Source organism: Centruroides vittatus, unplaced genomic scaffold, assembly GCF_030686945.1.
Source record: "Centruroides vittatus isolate TY-2023 unplaced genomic scaffold, ASM3068694v2 scaffold_2906, whole genome shotgun sequence".
NCBI classification, from domain to species: Eukaryota; Metazoa; Arthropoda; class Arachnida; order Scorpiones; family Buthidae; genus Centruroides; species Centruroides vittatus.
This window is the reverse complement of record NW_027122695.1, coordinates 390,485-414,348: the sequence shown is the minus strand read 5'-3', so window position 1 is coordinate 414,348 and position 23,864 is coordinate 390,485. Positions and strand designations below refer to the sequence as shown.

General features: G+C 35.7%; 1 protein-coding gene across 1 annotated transcript in view; it reads right to left on the bottom strand.

The window, feature by feature from the left end:
• The window catches only part of LOC136987920 (uncharacterized), a 29,104-nt gene extending 5,663 nt beyond the window's left edge, over positions 1–23,441 (bottom strand). The window contains exons 1-3 of the mRNA XM_067285691.1: positions 22,902–23,441; positions 17,858–18,062; positions 17,621–17,752 (exon numbers count right to left, since the gene is read on the bottom strand). Coding sequence (XP_067141792.1) covers positions 17,621–17,752; positions 17,858–18,040 — 315 coding nt within the window. The 5' untranslated portion in view covers positions 18,041–18,062; positions 22,902–23,441. The remainder of the gene's footprint in view (positions 1–17,620; positions 17,753–17,857; positions 18,063–22,901) is intronic.
• Positions 23,442–23,864: the final 423 nt, after the last annotated feature.

Genomic DNA, 23,864 nt, shown 5'->3' with positions numbered 1-23,864 from the left:
CCAAACGGAATGAAAAGCCTCATTTGAATAAATTTTCAACCTGCATTTGACAAGTCACAACCATATCACAGAAAATCTGATTTGTCAAATCTTCTTCTCATTGTCACACCATCAAAATCAGTGATGGAATCATGTTTTAGATCAAGTTCTTGACACCCTCAAGAAAAACAAACGCTCTTACATATGCTCGGAACCACTTGCAAGTTGTTTTCTGGCATATAAACACATGAAGTATCAATAAATCTTGTTTTCCAGTGTTATATGTTGCTGGTAAATATATAATATAAATCAGTTTTAAAGATCTAATATCCTGATGCAAATTGATGATTGCACAGAAACTTCTAGGTTCGCACGTCAAAGTCATACAGTATATAATACAATCTATTTAGCCTTTCACTATATCCCATCCTACACGATGTATGTACTAAGTTACAAATCATTACCAATTTCAAACAATGGAATGGCCTTGCAATTCTCAGGGATGAGGATCTCACTCCTCCTTTCGGGAACTTATTGTCCTATATTCAAAAGGCAAGATGTAGCCTGCCCTAGCAACTAATCCTACACATCTGTATTACGTTCCATTCTTATACCCATCTGTCCCCACTGCTCTCTTTCTGTTTACTGCCATTAGAATACTCCATATTTTGTAATAATTACAAGAAAATTGCATATATAAGTCATTCACAAGCCAAATCAATTAACTCCACATTTCAAATTTTTAAAAATTTTTATACTGAATTTTATAATTCGTAACTTTTTATATTCATAATAAGTTTTCATGATAATAAGGATCAATACCACTTAATGAAAAATTTTTATTTATTTCAGAAGCCAATCTAATTAACTCCATACTATAATGTTAATCCGCCAGCGCACACTGCAATTGCAATGCTGCATGTCTTTAAATACAAATATTATTTGAAATTCAAATACACGATACTCGAAGTTTTACTAGGCATGCACACTATATATGTAGTATTGAGGAGAATTTATAGCTCTTTGTTTACAAGTGTTTGCCATGCTACGGACGGATTTAATTCCTTTTTGCGGTTGATGCAGGCATTGCTAAGTTTGTAGATATATAAGGCTTCCAACCACTTTAGATGTTCAATGTACCGTGTGCTGAGGATGATTCTTGCCTGGTTAAAGTTCAGCTCTACGGCTCTATCTCAGGATCACTGGCATAAATAGCCAGAGCTGTGGTGGTCCTGGTGTGTCGTATGTCTGTGATGTGCTCTTTTATTCTAATGCCAAAGGAACACTTCATAGAGCCAATGTAAATGAGCTCTCTATTGCATCTATGATCTTTTATTGAGATGTTATAGACTCCTGGGAGTCTATCCCAGTTAAGAACGTCCTTTCCATTGCAAAAGATGTCAAAAATGGTTGGACATCTTCTATATGCAATATGAATGTGGGGCTTTTTAGCTATCTGTGCAAAGAGTGATTGGATATATGGGTTATAAGTGACTGGGATCCTTTCCTCCTCCTCCTCCAGTTGATCTTCGTTATGGGAGTGGACTTGGAGTACTTCTTGGGAGTGGTAGAATTTTCCGATTAATTTACAGGTAAGTTTGGAGTACTCGTCTGCGGCAATGTGACGAGTACATCTCAGTTCAGCACGCAGAGCTTGTTGTGTGGATAAGTGAGTGTGCGACACGCACACTCATGATACATTGAACATCTAAAGTGGTAGGAAGCCTTATATATCTACCAACTTAGCAATGCCTGCATCAACCACAAAGAGGAATTAAATCTGTCCATAGCATGGCAAGCACTTGTAAACAAAGAGCAATAAATTCTCCTCAATACTACATATACAGTGCGCATGCCTAGTAAAACTTCATTGAGTATTAAGTATTCAAATTTTAAATAATATTCATATTTAAAGACATTTAATGGGAATTCATCACTACCTGAAAAAGAACCTCAGAAGGATCGAAAACATTCGTGAAATTTAATTTTTTTGTTTTGATGTTAATTATCCACCAGTAACAGGCTTTTAGAGGTACGTAATTACAGAAGATGTCATTTATGTTGCTGAATAATCAATTTAAACAAAATTATTATTATTTTGTATATTAAATATTATTATTTTGTTTCATGGAGTTAATCGATTTGGCAAGTGAGAGGCACATTTTGTGTATACTCCTACATATTTATGTACAGTATGTATTGTAATTGCGTTGCTTTCTATACTAAATTGTTAATCCTTATAAGCAGAGGCAGGCAAGTAGAGCACTTTTTCTGCAAATGGTTTTTACCTTGTTTACAACAGCAATAAATACAACTAGAAATAATATATTTTAATTAATGTTTATAAATCCACAGGGCTTCAAAATTTCGGGTTTTGCCAAGTCTCGAAGCAAGAGAATGATGGGTTTTAGAAACCACGGAATGCAAGTTTCATTTTCATTTTACATGTACACTTGGTCTTGTGTTGCCATTATTACTAAACACCATAGTAAATGGCTACTCCACATGCAAAAATAATGTTCCAAGATGTGGCTGTTAACCTAACAACTAAAGATCACGCAACAAGTTTCAAGGGAAGGAATGTGTGAAAAGCATTGATTACATTAGAAAACAGACAAAATATTATTGTCTATCTCAAACATAAACACCTTCAAACCCAATAATTATAATAAAGCTAAACAATTGCCAGATTAGATTGGTTTACGTTACTGCTTATTAAATTTAATCAGAGATGGCACCTAATACCTATCTCTAGGCCAAATTACTTAGCATTAGTAATATAGCCTGATGTAATCTGGCAATCATGAAGAAAACCCGGAGAACTCCACTTGGCCAACCCACTCACGAGGCATGAACTCGTGGCCAACTACCAGTGTTCGCTGATTTCATCCACTTGGTCACCGGTGAGCAAAAAGTGTGTTTTGGAAATTATTTAAAAAATATAAATTATTCATTTTCATTATTGCAGTGTTTAAATTTGTGGAGTTTTAAAATGATTATCCAACAATCAGCCAAATTAATTGGGCAGAAATTATGCTACAGATATTAATTAGAAATTACTCGATTAGAACAACTAGAGGTATGTATACCTAGGAGTCAAACTCGTACCTCTGTTACCATGCAGTACACTGACCAATTACACCACCTGGACCTATGAGCAATTCCTCCCTTACAGATACATTTAAACTTTACATATAACCATCCAATGGTTACCCAGGTGATGCATTGGGTAACCGTTGCATGGTTATATCTAAACCTCAACTCCTGCTATGGGTACTTCCTTTTCTTCCAAGCTATTTTAAATTTAAAGTTAAATTATATTTATTACTTTCATTAAGAGATAGCACCTAACGTCTACCTCTAGTTGTACTAATCATGTAATTTCTATTTAATATTTGCTGCTTTTCATTTAGTCTAATGTAATTATAGTCAACGAAACAAAAATATTTTTGGACAGAATCTGGACAGATCGCATTAGAAAAAATGCATACACAACAAGAAAACAAAGTCTTGTAAAGTAAGCAATTTGTTCCCTTGCATTGGCGTCCTTTTACCGACAACATTTTACAGGCATTCCGACTCAGACAAGTATACAGCTTGACAAGGCACTCAAAAATGCCATAAACTGTATAGAATTTTTCTAACTATTCTGTGAACAGATTCGAGAAATGTCTTGGTAATGGGAAACTTACAACCATGGAAAATTTGAGAAAAATTGAGTATTAAATTCGTTAAAACTAACTTAAAATTGGGAGTTTTTTTTAACCTTTTGAACTTTGATTTGGGGTTTTAAGCTATCCGACGTGAAAAGTGAATGCAACTACAGTCCTTCCAACAATAATTGAACATACAGTGATTGTCTAGCAACTTTCATGTAACTTTGATAAAGTGTGTTTGATACCAAAATATTAACAATTATTGCACAAGTTTGGAGAAAAATTATTAATAAACAAAAACATTAGATATTATCATGAAAAACTGGATGTCTAACATTAATAGAACATGTACAGATTGGAATTAATTTCAAAGAATCCATGAAATTTGCATAAAAATACAATTAACAAGTAGAAAAGAAGATATAGTAAATTGCATAGTACCTTACTATTAAAAATGGAATGTGAGAAGGACCTAACTGTAGAGGAGATCAAAATTGATGTATTTCACAAGGAAGAGCAATAAGTAACTTAGATTGATAAAAGTTTGGGAAGACCTCACTCAAATATCTTGAAATATCTCAATAGTAAGGAGCAACAAACAGGAAAACGAAACAGTGGGTGGAAGAGTTCAACAATACCTAAAGAACGACGTGCAATCGTTCCATGTGACCCGCAAGGAAACACATTTGTTCGAAAAATTGAAACGAATTGATGCCGAGCTGCAGTAAATCAACAGTACACAATGTTTTGAGATCAACACACAATGTTTCTTTCATCAAAATGAATACAGGCAACCAGCTCAAGGAGAAACATACAATTTGATTACATTGCCAGAAAAAACTTTGAAAGAAGGGAAGAATGAGAAAAAGTGGAATTGCGTGGTTTTAAGTTTTATTGGGCAAACAAGAGAGTAGATCAAAAGCAGTGTACCACCACCAGCCACTCAAAGAGAGTGGTTGGTGGGCAGGGATTGGATGGGATGGAAAGACAGATCTAGTATTTATTGAAGGTCAAAACAGCTCTCAAACTTGGCTGGAGCTTGTCCGAAGGCAGCTCCAAACTTATGGACAGGACTGAATTCATGCAGCAGTCGAGTCCGCATAAGTCGTCACCTGGATAACTCGACACCGTAGGTTAATTAGTCAGTTTTCTGTGGTCCCGGCCGACTTACATAGGCATTAATGTTATTAACCTTAAAAAAACTCGGTTTACTCGACATCGTTTAACTCGTCACCACTAGATAAATCAACATACTTTTTAGACATCCAATAAGTCGACTCCCCTCCTAAAAATATGAGTTCACACCGTACAATAAGCTGTGTAATCATCATCTACAGAACAAATTTCAACATTACCAAAGCGTCGAAAAAAAAAGTAAGGAACAAGATGATGTGCACAATTTTATCCAACTGATGGAGACAATGATAAACCGACAAGAAAAAGACGAACTGTACCATTATTGTGTCAGTTTAGCTCACACATTAAGAAATCTGAGTGCACAAAAGCGAGCAGAGGCTTGCTTAAAGATAGAGTAAGTTATGTATAACATTGTTATACATAATTTGTTGTACTGTACATAATAAAAACTTTCAAATAAAACATTCTAGTATTTAAAAATTATTTTATTTCTGATTTTTACATTTTATTATACATTTATTATTCAACACAATTTATGTAATTTAACTGCCATGGTAAAATATTATTTTCTTGAAAATAAGTAGCAAATTGCTCTCTAATGTCTCTTGCACATTGTCAATAATTATGCTGTTGACATGGTCTTTGAGGAAGAAATGATGATCCACTTCCTATCTCCTGTCTCCGCTGTCCTTCTATAATAGTTCCGTCGGCACCCTCTTTATCAGTAAAATGGGGGGTGGACAATAATATTTCATGTCTGAATTAACTTTGCTCTTTTTTGTCATCACAAAATTACGCAGACACATACAAGATTTCATTATGCATTCAAGCTTCTCCAGAAACTGTTGATAGTATCTGCATAGAATTCTCCAACGTGCAGAAAGAATACCAAATGTATTTTCTATAACACGTCTAGCTCGGCTAAGTCTGTAGTTAAATATTCTTCTTTTCGCTGTAAACCGTCTGCCAGGGTATGGTCGAAGTAAATAAGTTTTTAATGGAAATACCTCGTCACCAACCATAAAACACAGTAGGTTACTAGGCATTCGACTTATTGATGATGATTGGCCAATCCAATTTTCCTGTTTCCAGTGATCTACCGAGACTCAAATGGGAAAATATACCTCCATCACTTCTTCCACCAAATCCTCCTATATCAAGATACAGTATATCTCGGCAGATAAGACGAGGCATAAATTTCGTCGAAGTTTTATAGTTTCGGCATATATCTGTCCTATAAGACGACTCCCAAACTATCGACGGCCTATGAATTTAGTTTAGATCAGCGATTATTTGAATAATAACACTGTATAGCATATACGGAATAATATCCTATTTGTAATTTTTCGAATGAACAAATTTTATTTTCTTGCACTGCCTTGCGATTGTTGCAAACCTTCGCACTGATTCGGCATTTGGGTAATGACCTCGACTATTCACAAAACCGTCGTACGGACTATTCTATTTTCTGGACATACCCTACTCTCTACTAGTAAATAATTACAGTTTGTCCATTTTTTTATAATAGTTTTAATTTATATAAATTTCAATCTAATTTTTTTGTATCTGTCATATAAGATGACCCCGGATTTTGGGGGCCTTTTTTTATGATTCAACTATCGTCTTATCTGCCGAGATATACGGTATATAAATCTATATTTGGCATCGCTTACAGCTAGGAGAACTTTACTAACGTTGCCTTTATAATTATAATATAAAGAGCCTGTATTTGGAGGGCAAACCATTTGTATATGTTTCCAATCTATAGCACCAACACGAGGAAAATCCCATCTTTCTTCAACTTCCATAGCAAGATTGGCAAATTCCTCTCTGCTTGAAAACTTCACGTATTCTTTTGCCGACACAAGCCAAGTAGCTTCGCAAGTTTCTTTAATGATAGTGCAAACGGTTGATCTACCTGTCCGAAATGCAAAGGCTTGGGAAATTTGATAATATCCACTAGCTAAATACCTAAAATTATCAAACAAATCACTTATTACTTGCATTTATAATCTATTATTATATATATTTATTTATATTATTATATTATATTATTTATATTTATTATTCATATATAAACAACTTACAGCGTGCTCAGCAGAAGATAATACAAAAACTAAACAAGCACCTGATCACTCGCTGAGAGATATTTATTCTTAACACAAACGTTTTCAATCCAATCAATGGATCATCATCAGGTAAAAACAGAACATTACAAAATAGAACGACAAGTTCAAAATACAAAAAATATAACGGCTAACCAATATGTAACTAACAGCACAATAACGTTTCTAAATATCAACAAATTAATAAAAATGCTGCTAAAATTAACAATAAAATATTAATATATAACAAACAAATAGTGTATACAAAATATTAATACCTCCGTCTTAATAAACAAATTAATAACACTAAATATTAACACTGCTTAATAAGCTGTACAGAGTTTTTCATTTAACTATACATATTAATAAAGCTACCGTTCTTATTTGAAGTTTATAACTGCAAACTTCCATGCGGAAGAAAGCCCCTCGGCATCTCTTGCGTTAATGCAATTCCCTTTAAGCTTGCTTTTATAGATTTCTAATTTTTCGGCCGTTCTCGCCAAGGTCGGGGAGTGTATTTGCTTCAGTATATCTGCTTCATCCCATCTTACTATTGAGCCTTCTGCTTGTGCCATTTGTGATAATACTGTGGTATTAGAACCTTTTCTAACATCATATCTGTGCTCTTTTATCCTTACCCCTAGATTCCTAGTAGTAACCCCAACATAATCTTTACTTATTCCTAACATCTGATTCTCGTATGGAATCCTATAAACGCCGGACCTATCTTTTTTCTTAATTAACTCTTTATCATTTCTGAGAATTCTGTACAGATTCGGAGCTCTTTTTAAGATTATCTTTGTATCCTTTATATGTGCGATTTCTTTCATAATGCTTCCTAAGCGCTTGTTGTACGTAAATTTCGTGTATGTGGATGGACCACGCCCACGACCAGGTACTGCATCGGTACTAACTTCTAATTTATTGATAATCCCCTTTAAAACATTCCTCTTATAGCCCAATGCTTCTGCTACCTGCGTGATTCTTTCTATTTCTGCATCCCTGTCTATAACACTTTCGCAGTATAAAAAAGCCCTCCTAACTAACGCTCTAAACGCTGCTAATTTATATTTATAGGGATCGTTAGAGCCAGCCGGAATATAAAGTGGGCTATGAGTTGGTTTAATAAATACCCCGGTAGATATACGTCCCTCTCTAAACATAACCTTAATGTCCAAAAAATGTATCATAACAGAGCTTTTTTGCTCTAGTTTTAAGCTTAGGCCATCTTCATTATCATTGATCTTGTCAATAAATCTAGCAATTAAACGATTGCTTTTCCAAATTATGAATATATCATCGACATACCTTTTGTAGTATACGATGCTGTTCTTGAAACTACGCAAAACTTTTACCTCAAGCCTACTAACAACAAGCTCACACAATAGCCCAGAAATTTGGCTTCCCGTAGGGACCCCTCGGCATTGCTTATACGTTTGTCCTTCAAACTCAAAGAAAGACTTGCAGCAAACAAGATTAACCATAAGGCTCATAAGGAAGGCAAGACTCATAAGGTATCATAAGGAAGGCAAGAAAATCAGACCTATAGTGGAAAAATGAAAGGCGCCTGTAAAGTGTGAAGCGCGATAGGAATACACAGACACGTGAATTCAATTAAAACAAATTTAATTTCGCGATTAATAATATATACAAATAAGTTCTTTGTGGATTCCCTCAGTCCAATTTCTCTTGTTGTCTGATTGTAACAATAAAACCCGCGCGATTCTTAACTAACTTAAACCTAAAAGGATAGAAAAGTATAAAAGTAGGAAGTGAGAAGAATTGATAGGATAGTGGGGTACCCTTGTTCTCGCTGAACTCCGATGCTGGCTGGTGGTTTATTCTGCGTATCTCTGGGTTCGTCAACGTTGTAAAAATACCTTTTAGGATAATTTCTTGTCAGTGTCTTTGACTCTACGGTCCGGATCCTCACCTCACGGCTCTCTACTCGGCCCTCGTAGAATTCCGTCTCACGAGCTCGCCGTTCTCGTCCGTGCTTCTTCTTGTCCGGCCGGGGAAAAAGTGACTCTTCGATGACCCAGATTTTACTCGTCCTCCCACTCGAACTCTTTGTTCCACACGACCCCCTGGTGGGTGGGGAGTGGGAAGCCCGCGTTCCCAGAAGCCAGAACAATGGACAAAGGAAATTAGAAAGAAGGGTTAAGAAGGAGAGAAAATTATTAAAACTAATTAAATCTAAAATTCATATGTACAAAAATATGGCGTACAGCCACATACGCCCCCATCGGAAAGGCTCAAAGTCCATGATGGAGTTTGTAGTAGTCTACTCTCCTTTTTCGAAGGTGGTATCGACTCTCACTTGCGGGAACAGCTTGATGCCCGTCATCCGATTCAAGGGGATTCACTGGTGATGCATTGTCTTCTTGTCGCCTGATTGATGTCATCGGCTGTCTCCTGTACTGTAATGCAATCTCGTCATCTCCATCATCATCGGTTATATTCGGGGAGTCATTGTTGTTGGGTCGGTAATGGTGTTGACCCTTATATACAGCATATGAATAATATGGTTTCAGACGATTGAAATGCACAGTACAATTTTTTCTACCATCACTACCACCCAACTCTGCGGTTACTGGACCTAAAATTCTCGTAATACGGTAAGGGTCCGAATACTTAGGGGAAAATTTCCCGAACTTCCTACTCTGGTGCTTGCATAACAGCCACACTCTCTCACCAGCACTAAAGTTACGCCCTTTCCTTTTTGTATTGCACCGCTGACATGTCCTACACACCCTCACTACCGATCGGACTATCGATTGTAGGCCCCGTATGTAGTAATGCCTGCCAACAGTATTACAAGTCTTCTCTATGCCCAAGTGCCCCCCAAGGCCAGACTCATGGAACGCTCTAACAACCTCCTCACCCATTTTCTGACCTACACATATCCGCTTCCAGTTATAAAGTCCATCTCTTCCTGGTTTAACGTGGACTAACACACCTCCTTCCAACTGGAATTCTGGCTGGACACCCTTTCCGGCAAGACCCTGATGCATGTTCCTTTGAGCTTTCGCAAGACCATAGTTTCATTTTTTTAAAAAAATCGTCCTCCATTTGTGATTCTACTACTCTATGGTGGAAACTGGGACTATGCATAAAAAGATCGGTGTTTTTCAAATCTTCGACCCCCTCCGAAGACAAACCGGGATACTTATCGAGGACGCGAGTCACCTGATTTTCGTCATTAGCTTTTGTAGTTCCTGGGGTTATGGCGGTGTCAATCGGAGTACAACTTAAGCAATCGAAATACATGATCGATGGGCGAGGACTATGGTTCATCACTCTAGCTTCACGGTTTATGAATGTACATCCATCAATTATCAATGACGGGACTAAATTGATAACATCCATCCCCAAAATCCCTTGGTATTCTAGCCTATCCGGGAATTCCATACAACAAAGAGAAGCAGGTGTTATCGCATCCTTGTAGATTATGGATCCCTTTAGGACTTCCTTACATGTGGAGATCGTGCCGTTGATACCTCTGATATGGGTGATCTCACCCCTTCTTGAACTTTGGAAAGACTTAGCTATTTTCGCGTTTCGAGTCAGCGCTATATCAACTAAAGACCTTTCTGCACCAGAGTCAATTAAGAACTTAATCTCTATCCCTGCTACCCTACCACTTATTAACGGGAGTCCCCTCTCCGAAGGTGAAAATTCGGTCAATTTAAATGTGAGGATGGGAACGCGACACTGACCCTGATCGGGTTCCCGGGCTGGTTTCAATTCCGAACTTTTTCTTTTGGGGCATTTCCGAGCCAAGTGATTTGGGCTATTGCAAATGAAACAAAGTCTGCCGTTAATATTAGGCGACTTAGTAGTCTGGGTCGGGTTTTCGGCCATCTTGGAAACTATTTCGAACAGGGTCTTCAACCCTTTTTCTAAACTAGCCAATCGATCCTCATCCTTTAGAGTATTTTTAGGGCTCACTCCAGGACGTGTACAATCAGCACCCACTTCGCTCTGGAAGTTATGACAGACCGTTTTGAGGTCGCTAGGATTACTACATTCCCTTTCTAGCTCTTCCTCCCTTTCAGCGTATTCAAAGGCTTTCTCTAAGGTAGCAGGTCCCATGCGACACACGTGACTTCTGATACTTATGTCTAATCCCCTGATGAACCTCTCCTTGATAATCTCGTCTCTGAATGTCGCGATATTTGGGTTACTCCGGATAGCCCTAGACATTATTGTTTTAGTCCTAATGATATATTCACTGACTAATTCCTTTCCTCCTTGCCTCAAATTTAATAATTGATCGAGTAAGCCCCTTCCTTCGTGCTTCTGGAAACATTTAATTAGGTCTTGCTCAATTTCCTTAAACGTTGGTGCAGGCGTTTGCTCCAATAAACAAAAGAAAGTGTTTAATGGTTCCCCCTTTAGTTTAGCTTGCAACGCAGCCACCTTAACCTCGTCCCCCCATTGGGCTAACTTAGCCACATTATCAATGGTTCTAAATAGTTGATTTATATTTACCGTGTCGCTAGGCGAATTCGAGAAAGTGGGGATCATCCCTAAGAATCCAGTAACCACGAGTGGTGGGTTCTCACTGTGGCTTTCGGCCACTAAACTCATACTGGGAGTACCTTTGTCCTCCATATACCTTACAACGATGACTGATAATCAGTACAGCTATACAGAGAATTGGATCGACGAGGAGGGAATCCTGTCGCGGACGCCAATGTAAAGTGTGAAGCGCGATAGGAATACACAGACACGTGAATTCAATTAAAACAAATTTAATTTCGCGATTAATAATATATACAAATAAGTTCTTTGTGGATTCCCTCAGTCCAATTTCTCTTGTTGTCTGATTGTAACAATAAAACCCGCGCGATTCTTAACTAACTTAAACCTAAAAGGATAGAAAAGTATAAAAGTAGGAAGTGAGAAGAATTGATAGGATAGTGGGGTACCCTTGTTCTCGCTGAACTCCGATGCTGGCTGGTGGTTTATTCTGCGTATCTCTGGGTTCGTCAACGTTGTAAAAATACCTTTTAGGATAATTTCTTGTCAGTGTCTTTGACTCTACGGTCCGGATCCTCACCTCACGGCTCTCTACTCGGCCCTCGTAGAATTCCGTCTCACGAGCTCGCCGTTCTCGTCCGTGCTTCTTCTTGTCCGGCCGGGGAAAAAGTGACTCTTCGATGACCCAGATTTTACTCGTCCTCCCACTCGAACTCTTTGTTCCACACGACCCCCTGGTGGGTGGGGAGTGGGAAGCCCGCGTTCCCAGAAGCCAGAACAATGGACAAAGGAAATTAGAAAGAAGGGTTAAGAAGGAGAGAAAATTATTAAAACTAATTAAATCTAAAATTCATATGTACAAAAATATGGCGTACAGCCACACGCCTACGTTCCTCCTTGAAAAAAGGTTGCATGAGTATATCTCCTCCAAGATGGAAAGCAATGAATTGGTGGCTAAGGATCCGGTAACGGTGGTCAAAGAACTACAAGAGGTGTACTTAGTTGATGACGAAGTTGGGACTGTATTGGATTACGAAAATTTGTTCCCTTCTATCAAGATTGAATCTTGTGTAGAAGCACTTTTGGATTTTTTGACCAGAGTAAACCCCGCTTTAGCACATCATAGGAATGAGTTGGTAGAGATGGTTAATCTTGTTTGCTGCGAGTCTTTCTTTGAGTTTGAAGGACAAATGTATAAGCAATGCCGAGGGGTCCCTATGGGAAGCCCAATTTCTGGGCTATTGTGTGAGCTTGTTGTTAGTAGGCTTGAGGTAAAAGTTTTGCGTAGTTTCAAGAACAGCATCGTATACTACAAAAGGTATGTCGATGATATATTCATAATTTGGAAAAGCAATCGTTTAATTGCTAGATTTATTGACAAGATCAATGATAATGAAGATGGCCTAAGCTTAAAACTAGAGCAAAAAAGCTCTGTTATGATACATTTTTTGAACATTAAGGTTATGTTTAGAGAGGGACGTATATCTACCGAGGTATTTATTAAACCAACTCATAGCCCACTTTATATTCCGGCTGGCTCTAACGATCCCTATAAATATAAATTAGCAGCGTTTAGAGCGTTAGTTAGGAAGGCTCAATAGTAAGATGGGATGAAGCAGATATACTGAAGCAAATACACTCCCCGACCTTGGCAAGAACAGCCGAAAAATTAGAAATCTATAAAAGCAAGCTTAAAGGGAATTGCATTAACGCAAGAGATGCCGAGGGGCTTCCTTCCGCATGGAAGTTTGCAGTTATAAACTTCAAATAAGAACGGTAGCTTTATTAATATGTATAGTTAAATGAAAAACTCTGTACAGCTTATTAAGCAGTGTTAATATTTAGTGTTATTAATTTGTTTATTAAGACGGAGGTATTAATATTTTGTATACACTATTTGTTTGTTATATATTAATATTTTATTGTTAATTTTAAATTTTAGCAGCATTTTTATTAATTTGTTGATATTTAGAAACGTTATTGTGCTGTTAGTTACATATTGGTTAGCCGTTATATTTTTTGTATTTTGAACTTGTTGTTCTATTTTGTAATGTTCTATTTTTACCTGATGATGATCTTGATTGGATTGAAAACGTTTGTGTTAAGAATAAATATCTATAAACATATAAGTTTTAAATATCAATTTTATATTTAAATCCACTTTTGAAAGATTTTTTGTGGATTAAGAAATTAAATAAGGAAGTCTGTATCTTATATCTAATCATAAAAATTATTCTCTGAATCAATGGATAAACTTATGTTAGTGGCAAAAAATAAATTTTAAACGAACTAAACTATATCAGAGACAAGTATGCTTGCTTGCTTATCGACATAAAATCAAATTTGTTTTATTTCAATCGATTAATAGTAAAGATGCTTAATAAACTCAAAATTCCTTACCTTAATGCGACTTCTAAACGTTCTCTCGGAGATATGGCCTTACAAAAATTCGTGTCCTTTTTGCGTATCAATGACCCTACTCTACGGAGCAATTCGTCGAATAATTCTTTCGTCATTCATAAAGAGTGTTATAATAAATTTTTTGTTACTCATATATTTTCTTACTAAAGAGGATAAAAATTAGTGTAAACAGTCCTACCTAAAAATATTCTCTCTGTCATTCAGTCTCATCTCTAGCACCAAATTAGCACGGTAACCACGTAATTCGCAATTTTTTAATATACTTCTCACCCAGCATCGTTTACTTTTTAATGTATGTTTTTTACTCAACAAATAAACAAACAGGATTAACAACAAGATATCGGAAGCAGCCATTTTGTCTTTCGAGATGACGCTCTTGCTTGCTTGTAAATGATTGGCTGCTTAATATTCGCAATCCGCTTTTCGCATTCGCTATTCACTCAGTGTGAACTAAGCTTTATTTCCTGGGCAAGTTCTGTGTACTTGCTGATTTTTTTGGTGCATGTGTTTTGTACATTTTGAGTGTTTGGAATAGATATGTCTATAATGTATGTAATTTTATTGTGTTTGTCAATGAGTGTGATATCTGGTCTGTTGTGGTAAATTGTTTTATCTGTGATTACGGCTCTGTCATACTGCATTTTGTGCATGACATTTTCCAATACTGTCTGTGGAATGTATTTGTAGTTTGGTTTGTGGATCTCTAATAATTTGTATTTGTTTGCAAGCTCTTGGTGTATTATATTTGCTACTTGATTATGTCTGTGTAAATAATCTCTCTGTGCCAAGAGCTTGCAGCCAGAATGATGTGCTGTATAGTTTCTGGCATAATGTGACATTTTTTGCATGTTTCATTTGTGAGTGTTGTATCCCTGAGTATACATTTTCTGTAGTTTTTAGTATTTATGACCTGATCCTGTATGGCAATCATGAATCCTTCCGTCTCCCCAAAGAGGCATCCCCGAGCTAACCAGCTGTTTGACGCAGTTTTGTCAACAAAATCCTGGACCAGATCATAAGGATGCCTGCCATGGAGTGCCTTTCGAGCCCACGATTGCTTAATGGTGTCTATGCTTTTTATATGTTGTGTTGTGTCCATACGATGTGAGTGTAAGTTTAATGGCGTGTTATTTGAGTCTGCTAGAGTTACTGCTTTATGTAACTGTGATGTTTCTTGTTTTCTGTGGAAAAACTCTCACAGTGACAATTAACCTTCACTACAAACAAATACAATGTCAATCAGACCACGTCCACCATCTTTACGTGGAAGGGTTAATCTTTCTGTGGCAGATTTAGGATGATGATGTTTATGGTTAGTGAGTGTTGTTCTTGTTTTCCTTTGGAGTTGCTCGAGATCTGTGTGAGTCCAATGTATGACTCCAAAAGAATATGCGAGTACTGGGATGACATACGTGTTTATTGCTTTAACTGTGTTCTGAGAATAGCATATTTAACCTACTTTGATATTTTTTAATTAATCATTGCTTTATTTGTGTATGTTCTGTTAGTTTGGCCTGTTGGAATCCTAAATACTTGTAGAACTTGCCCTCTTCCATGGATTAAATAACGTCTCCATTTCGAAGTGCAAAGTCTTCTTTCATCAGGATTCCTTTTTCTATGTAAAGTGTTTTGCATTTACTTATTATTATTATTATTATATAGTGTAGTGTTATCATTATTAAGCCCCGAATGAAAACTGAATGATTTTATGATCTGTAGAAGGTCTATGTTGAAATGCCATATATTTCATTGGACATCATGGTATAGAATTTTACAGTTTATATGATATTTCTGGCAATAGAAACTCAGTTTACAATGATAAATTTTCTAGGAAATGAGGATTTGATTCATGACAGCTCTTTAAAAATGAGTCTCCTGGAATCAAACTGTAATCGTAATAGTTTGTTATAAGTTTATACACTTAATGTTCAGGATGACCTTTCAGATATCTGACATTCAGATAACTTGCTCTTTTGCATGTAATATAGTAATAACTACTTATTGCAACCATAGATCAGTTATCAGCCATCTAATGTTATTAGAATTAGCATATCCAAAAATTGAAGTTAAAAGTATACTTAGTCCACCAGTGACCAAGTGAATAAAGTCACTAAACACTAGTATTTGGTTGTGGGTTTGCACCCAACCAATGGACAGGCCACGTGGAGTTTTCCAGGTTTTCTTCACCTTAGTAACAACTAAATAGGGATCAGTTTCCCATGAAAGATCTCCTGGAAGGCATTCACCTTTGGCAGATTGCCCATGTGTTATGTTGCCATAAACCAATAAAGCCTAAAATACTCTTATAAAACTTTTCCATTGCTCTGACTACAATTTAAATTTTATTTACCGTATTTACTTGCGTATAAGACGATTTCGCGTATAGGACGAGGTGTGACTTTAAAGATCAAAATAAAGAAAAAATTAGAATTGTATTAATAAATCTAATTATTTCATTTAATCACAAATAAAATATTAATGTGAGATGAATACAAAACAAAACCAAAACACTATAATGCGCATGACCAAAAAAAGTTTATTTTTAATGATTCAGAATGTGCTAACAGTCATTAAAAATAACAATTTATCATATATGAAATAACTACATTTATAATCATTGCTAAGTGACCCGTATTTCATTAATAATTTTATAAGTATTGGGAAACTATTTTCTGCAGACAAATGAGATGCAACATGGTTTTAAATGATGGACGTAGGTTTAAACTAATAAACAAAGGGGGGCATATCTTAGTTTGTTTAAAGTGGGTGCCAACTTACTATAAATAGACTGTAGACCTATAATGCAGCATGAACCTGGTTCACAGAAGTTATTTCAAAAACACAAAGAATCCTTTGCTCACGCGTACAGGACGATTTAGGTTTTTGAAGCAGTGAAAAATGAATCAAAACCTCAACTTATACGAGAGTAAATATGGTATTAAGATACCGCTTCAAGAACTGAATTCTGTTTACAATATGGAACACCATTTTTTGACTTGCACACATTTGAATTTCACCCAATAGTTGCCAAGCAGAAAAAGCCACTAAACACTGGTATTTCATGTATCACCAATGGACGAGCTGTTTGGAGTGTTTGAAAGGTTTTTTCATGTATCTAGCTTTTAAATAGAGGCCAATTTCCCCACAAAAAAAGCCTTTTGAGAGGCACCCCCTGCAGATCACCCACTTATTCCATCAATCCAATCCATTTAACTTTCATATACATTTATAGAAACACTTATATCTGTCAAAAAGATAATATACTAAAACTCTGAACATATATACTGTATATTTTTTCAATTAAATGAAATAAAAGTAAACTGTAAGCTAAATTCCAGCTAAGCACCTACACAATAACACTAAACAAACAATAATAAGTTAAATTTCATCCAGTAAGGGACTTTCCATAAATTATGTCTGCATTTTTCTTGAAGTTTTTTACTCCCACTTCCCCTCTTGTTCCAGTTTGTCCAAGTCTGTGACCTCCTCTTTGGATGTCCAACAAAATTTGACCCCTCTAAAACCTTTATTACTTTATGAATGATGAATACCATAAGCAGAAATGAAACATACAAGAAATTTTGAAATACATATAATAGAACGAATAAACTGGATAAGATTTAATGAAATAAATGAACTTCCACTGAAGCTCAACCTCTCCCTCCCTTCCAGTGTGGACATCATTTATGGATAGCCTCTAATCTATGGAAACAACATAAACAAAATTCATTATTTACATATAATATTTTGCACATCAATTTATCAATATGTATGCTCGTTACATAAATAGAACCAAATACGCATTTGAAAATATATGTTCCGTAAACAGATACTTACGACATGTAAATTTCTTTCGCAATTATTCTTTGATAAATCATCGGCGGCACTTTCTTGAGAATTTACTCGATTACTTTCTGAAAAAGATTCATCTTCTGAAACAGATTGCGGATCTGTTTTAATTACACTATCCTGTTGTAAGTGACATTTAGTTAGAATAAAGAGTAATATCTTTAAAAATAATACACACACTAAAATACACTCTACATATTTTATGTTTATAGTTCTTTTACTCACCAAATTATCCTGCTCGACTTTGACGATATTAAGTTCATCAGACTGGAGTTGGACTTCTTCTGATTCAAATTCTAGCGCACTCTTAATATCGTTCTCGTGTTCCCATTCTGGTTCTTGTTTGATGTTGGCAATATCGAAATCCGAAGTAGGAAGAACGTCGGCAGAGTATGGATTTTTCAGCATTTTGTTATTTCAATTTTCAACTCTAAACAGAAATGATAATTAATGATTAAAATAAAGCATTTTCTGTCTATTTATATGCCAACTTATTAGAACGGAATGCATTATTAGAAAAACACTGCAAATGAAATTAATAGAAAAATGCGTGAATTGGTTAACAGTTGCTAAAGTGTTCTTATAGTTATGGCTTTCTTAACAATTCAATTTCTGGTATATGATTAACTACCATTTGCATAGTTTTCCTGTTAGAGTATCAATAAGGTTAAAATAGGATAGATACTGTGTGATCTTTAATCTCAAAAAAGAAGGAAACTAAGATAAGATAGAATGAGATTTTCTAAGCTAATGAAGTGAATATATTAATTAAGAAGTCTCCTTTCCTCCTCAAGAATCACAAGAATACAATTAAACATAAGTAGAGTAGCCATTTATGCATTTGATGTTTCATGTAATAATGTAAAGGATGATCAATAAGTAACCAGCCAAAGAGCACAGTGCTTCAAAATTAACTTGCATAGTTGTGCTACCTGGAGGGAAATGAGAAGTATGGTTAAGGCCAATAATAGCATGTCCAATTGGTAATGCTTGTGATCCTATGGTAAAATGCAATCATCTAGAGTGATGTGCCCTAATACAATTCCTAACTGCAGAAAGGACTTAACCTATGGAAATTTATCAACACATGATAAATGTGCAACACACACTTAAAACTAACCCAAATGAAGACAGTGTGATTGTAGTGTCTTTGGTGCACTGAAAAAAAGCAACAAAAAGCAGACGATTTCATTCCAATACAGAGATACGAAGTGCCGTCCAGGCTTTGCTCCATGGCCGACTCGTAGAATTTTCAGAACACCGAATCACGAGACTTGTTAAACAATGATATAAATGTCTTAACAGCCAAGGTGATTATGTATAAAATAAAATGCACTCATTATGTTTTATTGTTGAATGGTTATTTATTGATTGTCATACATAATTACTGTATGGATTATGAGTTGTTATTATATAATTACTGTTCTTGAAAGTATATTAATTTATTCAAAATTTAACATAACGTTACCTATAATATATACTTTCGTGGCACTACAACTGCCAGATGACATAGTGATTTCCATTTACATGGAGAGCTAAGACCTGGATTATTTCAATGGTAGAATTAAGCTCATTATTAATTACCATATTTCAAAATTTGATCAAACGATAAAAAATTAAACCACCATCTTGTGTTAAATACTAAATTAAATCACTAGAAATTAATTTTTAATAATTAAATTTAAGAAATTCTGAAAGTAAAGATCAGATATAGAGAGATCTTGGTAGCATAACCAGTATCACATCAGCACAATAAATAAAAGTCAGGCTCAAAACCCATTCTGGATCAATTGATCTTTCAGAAGCTTCAAAAATTGATTGATTAATCTTAAAATGAAAGACAGGTTTGCACTATCAGGGACGCAGCCATATGGGGTGGCAAGGGCTAATGCTCTTCCGCCTCTCACGCTCTACTTATTACTGATTTGCATACGACATACAAGGAGCCATCTTACTGATAAGACAGCTCCTGCACAATAATATGTTGATAGTAATCTTGGGTCTAATGTGATTTTTACATAATCTACCGAGCCATCAGCAACATGGGTGACCCACACTCAGAAATTTCTAGTTACATCCCTGACTATCATACTATCCACTAGGAACAAACAAAATGAACAATAGTCACAATATTGATAAAAGTTAATTGTAACGAGGGCATATCTTAGCAACTATTAACTACAGTCTGTTACAAAAGTATAGGACCACCACTTAAAAGTCTCTTAAAAATTAATTTATCATAATAATAATTAAAAATATTACCACTACGTTATATGTCATCATTTTTAACTGTCCTGGGGCTTTTTTGAATGTTTTATTTAATGTTATATAAACATTTTCGACAATGTCTCGTGGAACTGTACTTCAGGAGCAAGAAATATGCAAAATTTATTATTTGGGTAGTTCAGGCAAGTCTCCGAGGCAAGTTGCAGCTGTAAATAGATCTACAAATGCTATTCTAAACATTTTGCAACAAGGTGAAAATTACAGGTAAAAAAGGAAGTCAGGACGGTCTAAATGCTTAACATTCAAAAATGAGAGACAAGTTTTGAAGCTTATAACTAATAAAACATGTCAACAAGGCAAGCTACTGCTGAATTACCAGTAGATGTATCTCATGTGACTGTTTATCATTGTTTTTTAAAATTCTCCGATGTAAAATATTTAAAAATGAAGTTGAAACCACCTTTAACAAATCAATGCATTTAAACTGGGCTAAAGACAAGATGGGATGGACTGAAGAATGGCAAGAAATAATGTTTAGCGATGAAAAAAAAGTTTAATTTAGATTGCCCTGATGGGTTTTCATATTATTGGCACGATTTAAGAAAAGAAAGCAGAGTTAAAATAAGCCGGCAACAAGGGGATGGGTCTGTAATGATTTGGGACAGTTTTGGATGGAGAGGTAAAACTGATTTAGTATTTGTTGACAAAAATATGAATCTCAGAAAAGCATCAAGAATTATTGTATAATAATAGCGAGGTTGAAGCCAAAGTTTAAAACGCTTACGTCGGACGTTCGGCGCCGCTTTCCCGTAAGCCTAGAAGTTTGACAATGGCATTTGGAATGTCGAGCATGACTCCACTGACTTTCCAAATGCAATTGTCAAACTTCTAGGCTTACGGGAAAGCGGCGCCGAACGTCCGATGTACACATTTTTGCGTTTAAGCCTCAACCTCTCTATTATGATTACATTTGGTGCATTAATTGGAGGTCATAAATAAAAGTTTCAACAAGATAATGCTCTCATTCATGCCTCAATGTCAACTAAAAATTGGTTTAAAAAAGAAAATATATCTAAATGTACTGATGTGGGCACAGTTTTTTATGGGTGTCATTTAAATATTAATCTAGCATTACTGTATGTAGTTTGTTACTTACATAAGCATAATTCATAGCTGCATGTAATTACTAGTCCATATAAAACTGTCGACAATTTTACCGATCTCCAAGTAGAAAAAAACTGAGAAACTGCTTTACAGAATAGTTCTAGTTCTTTCATTTATCCCAAACTATTTAACCTAAACTTGTTAAATGCTTAATATTACACTTGTACCCAAATTGTAACCAGCCTTTGATAATTATCTACATATTTAATAAAGTTGATATACCTAAATCATCTATTTGTTAATACTAATTCCTTTCTATTTGTGCTAATTCTTCTGCTCAATAATGCCGATTTCTTTCTGTTTAAGTTATTTTACTTTAATTTATAAATCATTTATGTTACCTTTATGTTTAAATTAATGTAAGATTTATGAAATAATCCTTAAATAATTGCTAGTATTTAAGCATTGCACACGTTATTTTACAATCAAATTTACAATATTGATTTTGTAAAATTTTTCTTTGGTCTTTCTTTATTCTTTTACACGACATCGAGTAAGAAGTAATAAATTCAAAATAGACTGGCAGTTGGCAAGAAGTTGCCAAGAACATCCGAACTTCTCAACGATCACAACATGAAAGAATTAGATTTCATTATTACGTACAAAATAAGAATATGTAAATTATGATCGTAGTGTATATGACTACAATCTATGTCTATACTTATGTTGATCTGTGTATATTCTTTTACAGATAAAGCATGGCGACAAGTAAAGACGAATGAATCCGTTACTATGCCGGCGAGGACCCGCGATCACCAATAAGTTGCCGAAGAGTTGAACAAGCCGAATCCAGATCAGCAGGTATGACTGACGAGTCTAGGTGCATCCTGTTATACTCTTCAACAACAACTCAGTGAGTGTGGGTCCACACCATCAAAATAATGAATTCTTTTCTCTTTTCTTGGCACCATGCTTTACTTATAAAAAAATAAATTAAGCTCAACATAAATGAATCTATACTTATGGGTTAATGTTACCTTAGGTAGCCAAGATGGCGGCTCATCTCTAATTCCAGCAAGGAAACAGTGGGACGCACATTCTAACCTAACCTAACCTATTCTAGTAAATCACCATAATTATTAGCAACCAAATTATTAAAATAGAATAGAATAGAATAGGTTAGGTTAGGTTAGAACGTGCGTCCCACTGTTTCCTTGCTGGAATTAGAGATGAGCTGCCATCTTGGCTACCTAAGGTAACATTAACTGAATAGGGTTAGTCAAGCCACCATCTTATATGAAAATTAATAATTACGAAAACCTCATGTTGACATGTACTATCAAACACAAATAATGAGTTTATCTGCAGATAAACATCTACTTTAAAACACCAATTCCAATTTTTTGAAATTTGAAATGTTCACCAACTTTTGAAGCAGGAAACGGAGAAACTTGTTTTAGAGGAACATAACTTGTGAAAGAATCCTCCTCGACTTCTATAGGAATTACCTACTAAACAAGGAACGTGAAAACAGTGATTGGATTTGTAGATCATCGAAGCAACTGCAGCTTATAGGTTCACATTTTTGCATTCTGAATCTGTAGCTGAGGGCCTTGCAATGAGCCTATACCTGAAAGCCTTACATGATGAGTCTGTAGCTTAGGGCTTTGCATTATGAGTCTGTATTAGGTCTTAGAATTATTACCTGCTTCATTATTTATTGGAGGAGAAGGACATGTTATGTGTTACAGCTTAAGACCAGAAGTCTTTAAGTCCACTCCTGCCTGGAGTAAATAAAATTTGAATTATCCCATTGGATGTTGCAGCATTAGAAAGATGAGCAAGAGATGATCAGTAGGACAATGCACTTGATAAAGTTACAGCAATAATGGTAAATGATTCTCTCACATTTGTAAATAAACGAGCAATATCTACTTACACCAGCTTTCTACGAACACTGCCGAATTGTTCTTGTTCTTGTTCTTGTTCTTGTTCTAGTTCTAGTTCTAGTTCTTGTTCTCGGGTTTATACTGGAGGTTGTGGCCGTTATCGGCTTTCTCCTCCGATGCGCCGCCTGGTGGCTAGGTGAAGCGGCCGGTCTTATGGATGTACAGTACCGCTCGAGGGCTGAAATGTGGTGGAGAGGGTCTATGCCCGCGTTCACTGCCGAATTCTTTTTTTTTTTTTTTTTCTTGTTCGCGGGTTTATACTGGAAGGTGTGGCCGTTATCGGCTTTTCTTCCGATGCGCCGCCTGGTGGCTAGGCGAAGCGGCCGGTCTTGTAAATGTACCGCTCGAGGGCTGAGATGTGATGGCGCGGGTCTATGCCCGCGTTTGGCCAATAAAGTTGGCTAAGATGACGAGTCTGGTGCAGGTCCAAGGAGAGGGCTTGGCCCAACTCCCGGCGGGCCTCGTCGTACGCCGGACACACCAGCACTGCCGAATTACTCCTTACGAAAACAATTAAACAGAACGAATATGACGTTTTACTGACGTAGGCGATTGACTTTAAATTATTAAAAGTCACGTGATTCAAACAATCCGTTTATTTTCGTTGTTTATTTAAATAATGCATGAATAAATTTTAATTAGTTAATTTAGAGATTTTTTAAAAGAAATTTCTTAATATGTGACGTAAAGATGAAAATGTTGAATTTTTTCGTTATTCCGAAAACAATTATCCAAATATATTTAAAATATATTGTAAATAATTCTTGTTACGTGTGATGATAAGGTTTTTATTTTGCTGTTTTGAAAAATTTATATTTTATAAAAATGTTTTTACAAACAGACATTTACGCAAAAGTTACCCGCTAGGTGGTGAATGTGTTAATTTGGTCGCGTTGCCTTAGTTTCATAGTAAAGCTAATTTAATACAGCTGGATAAGGAATCCAATGAAATA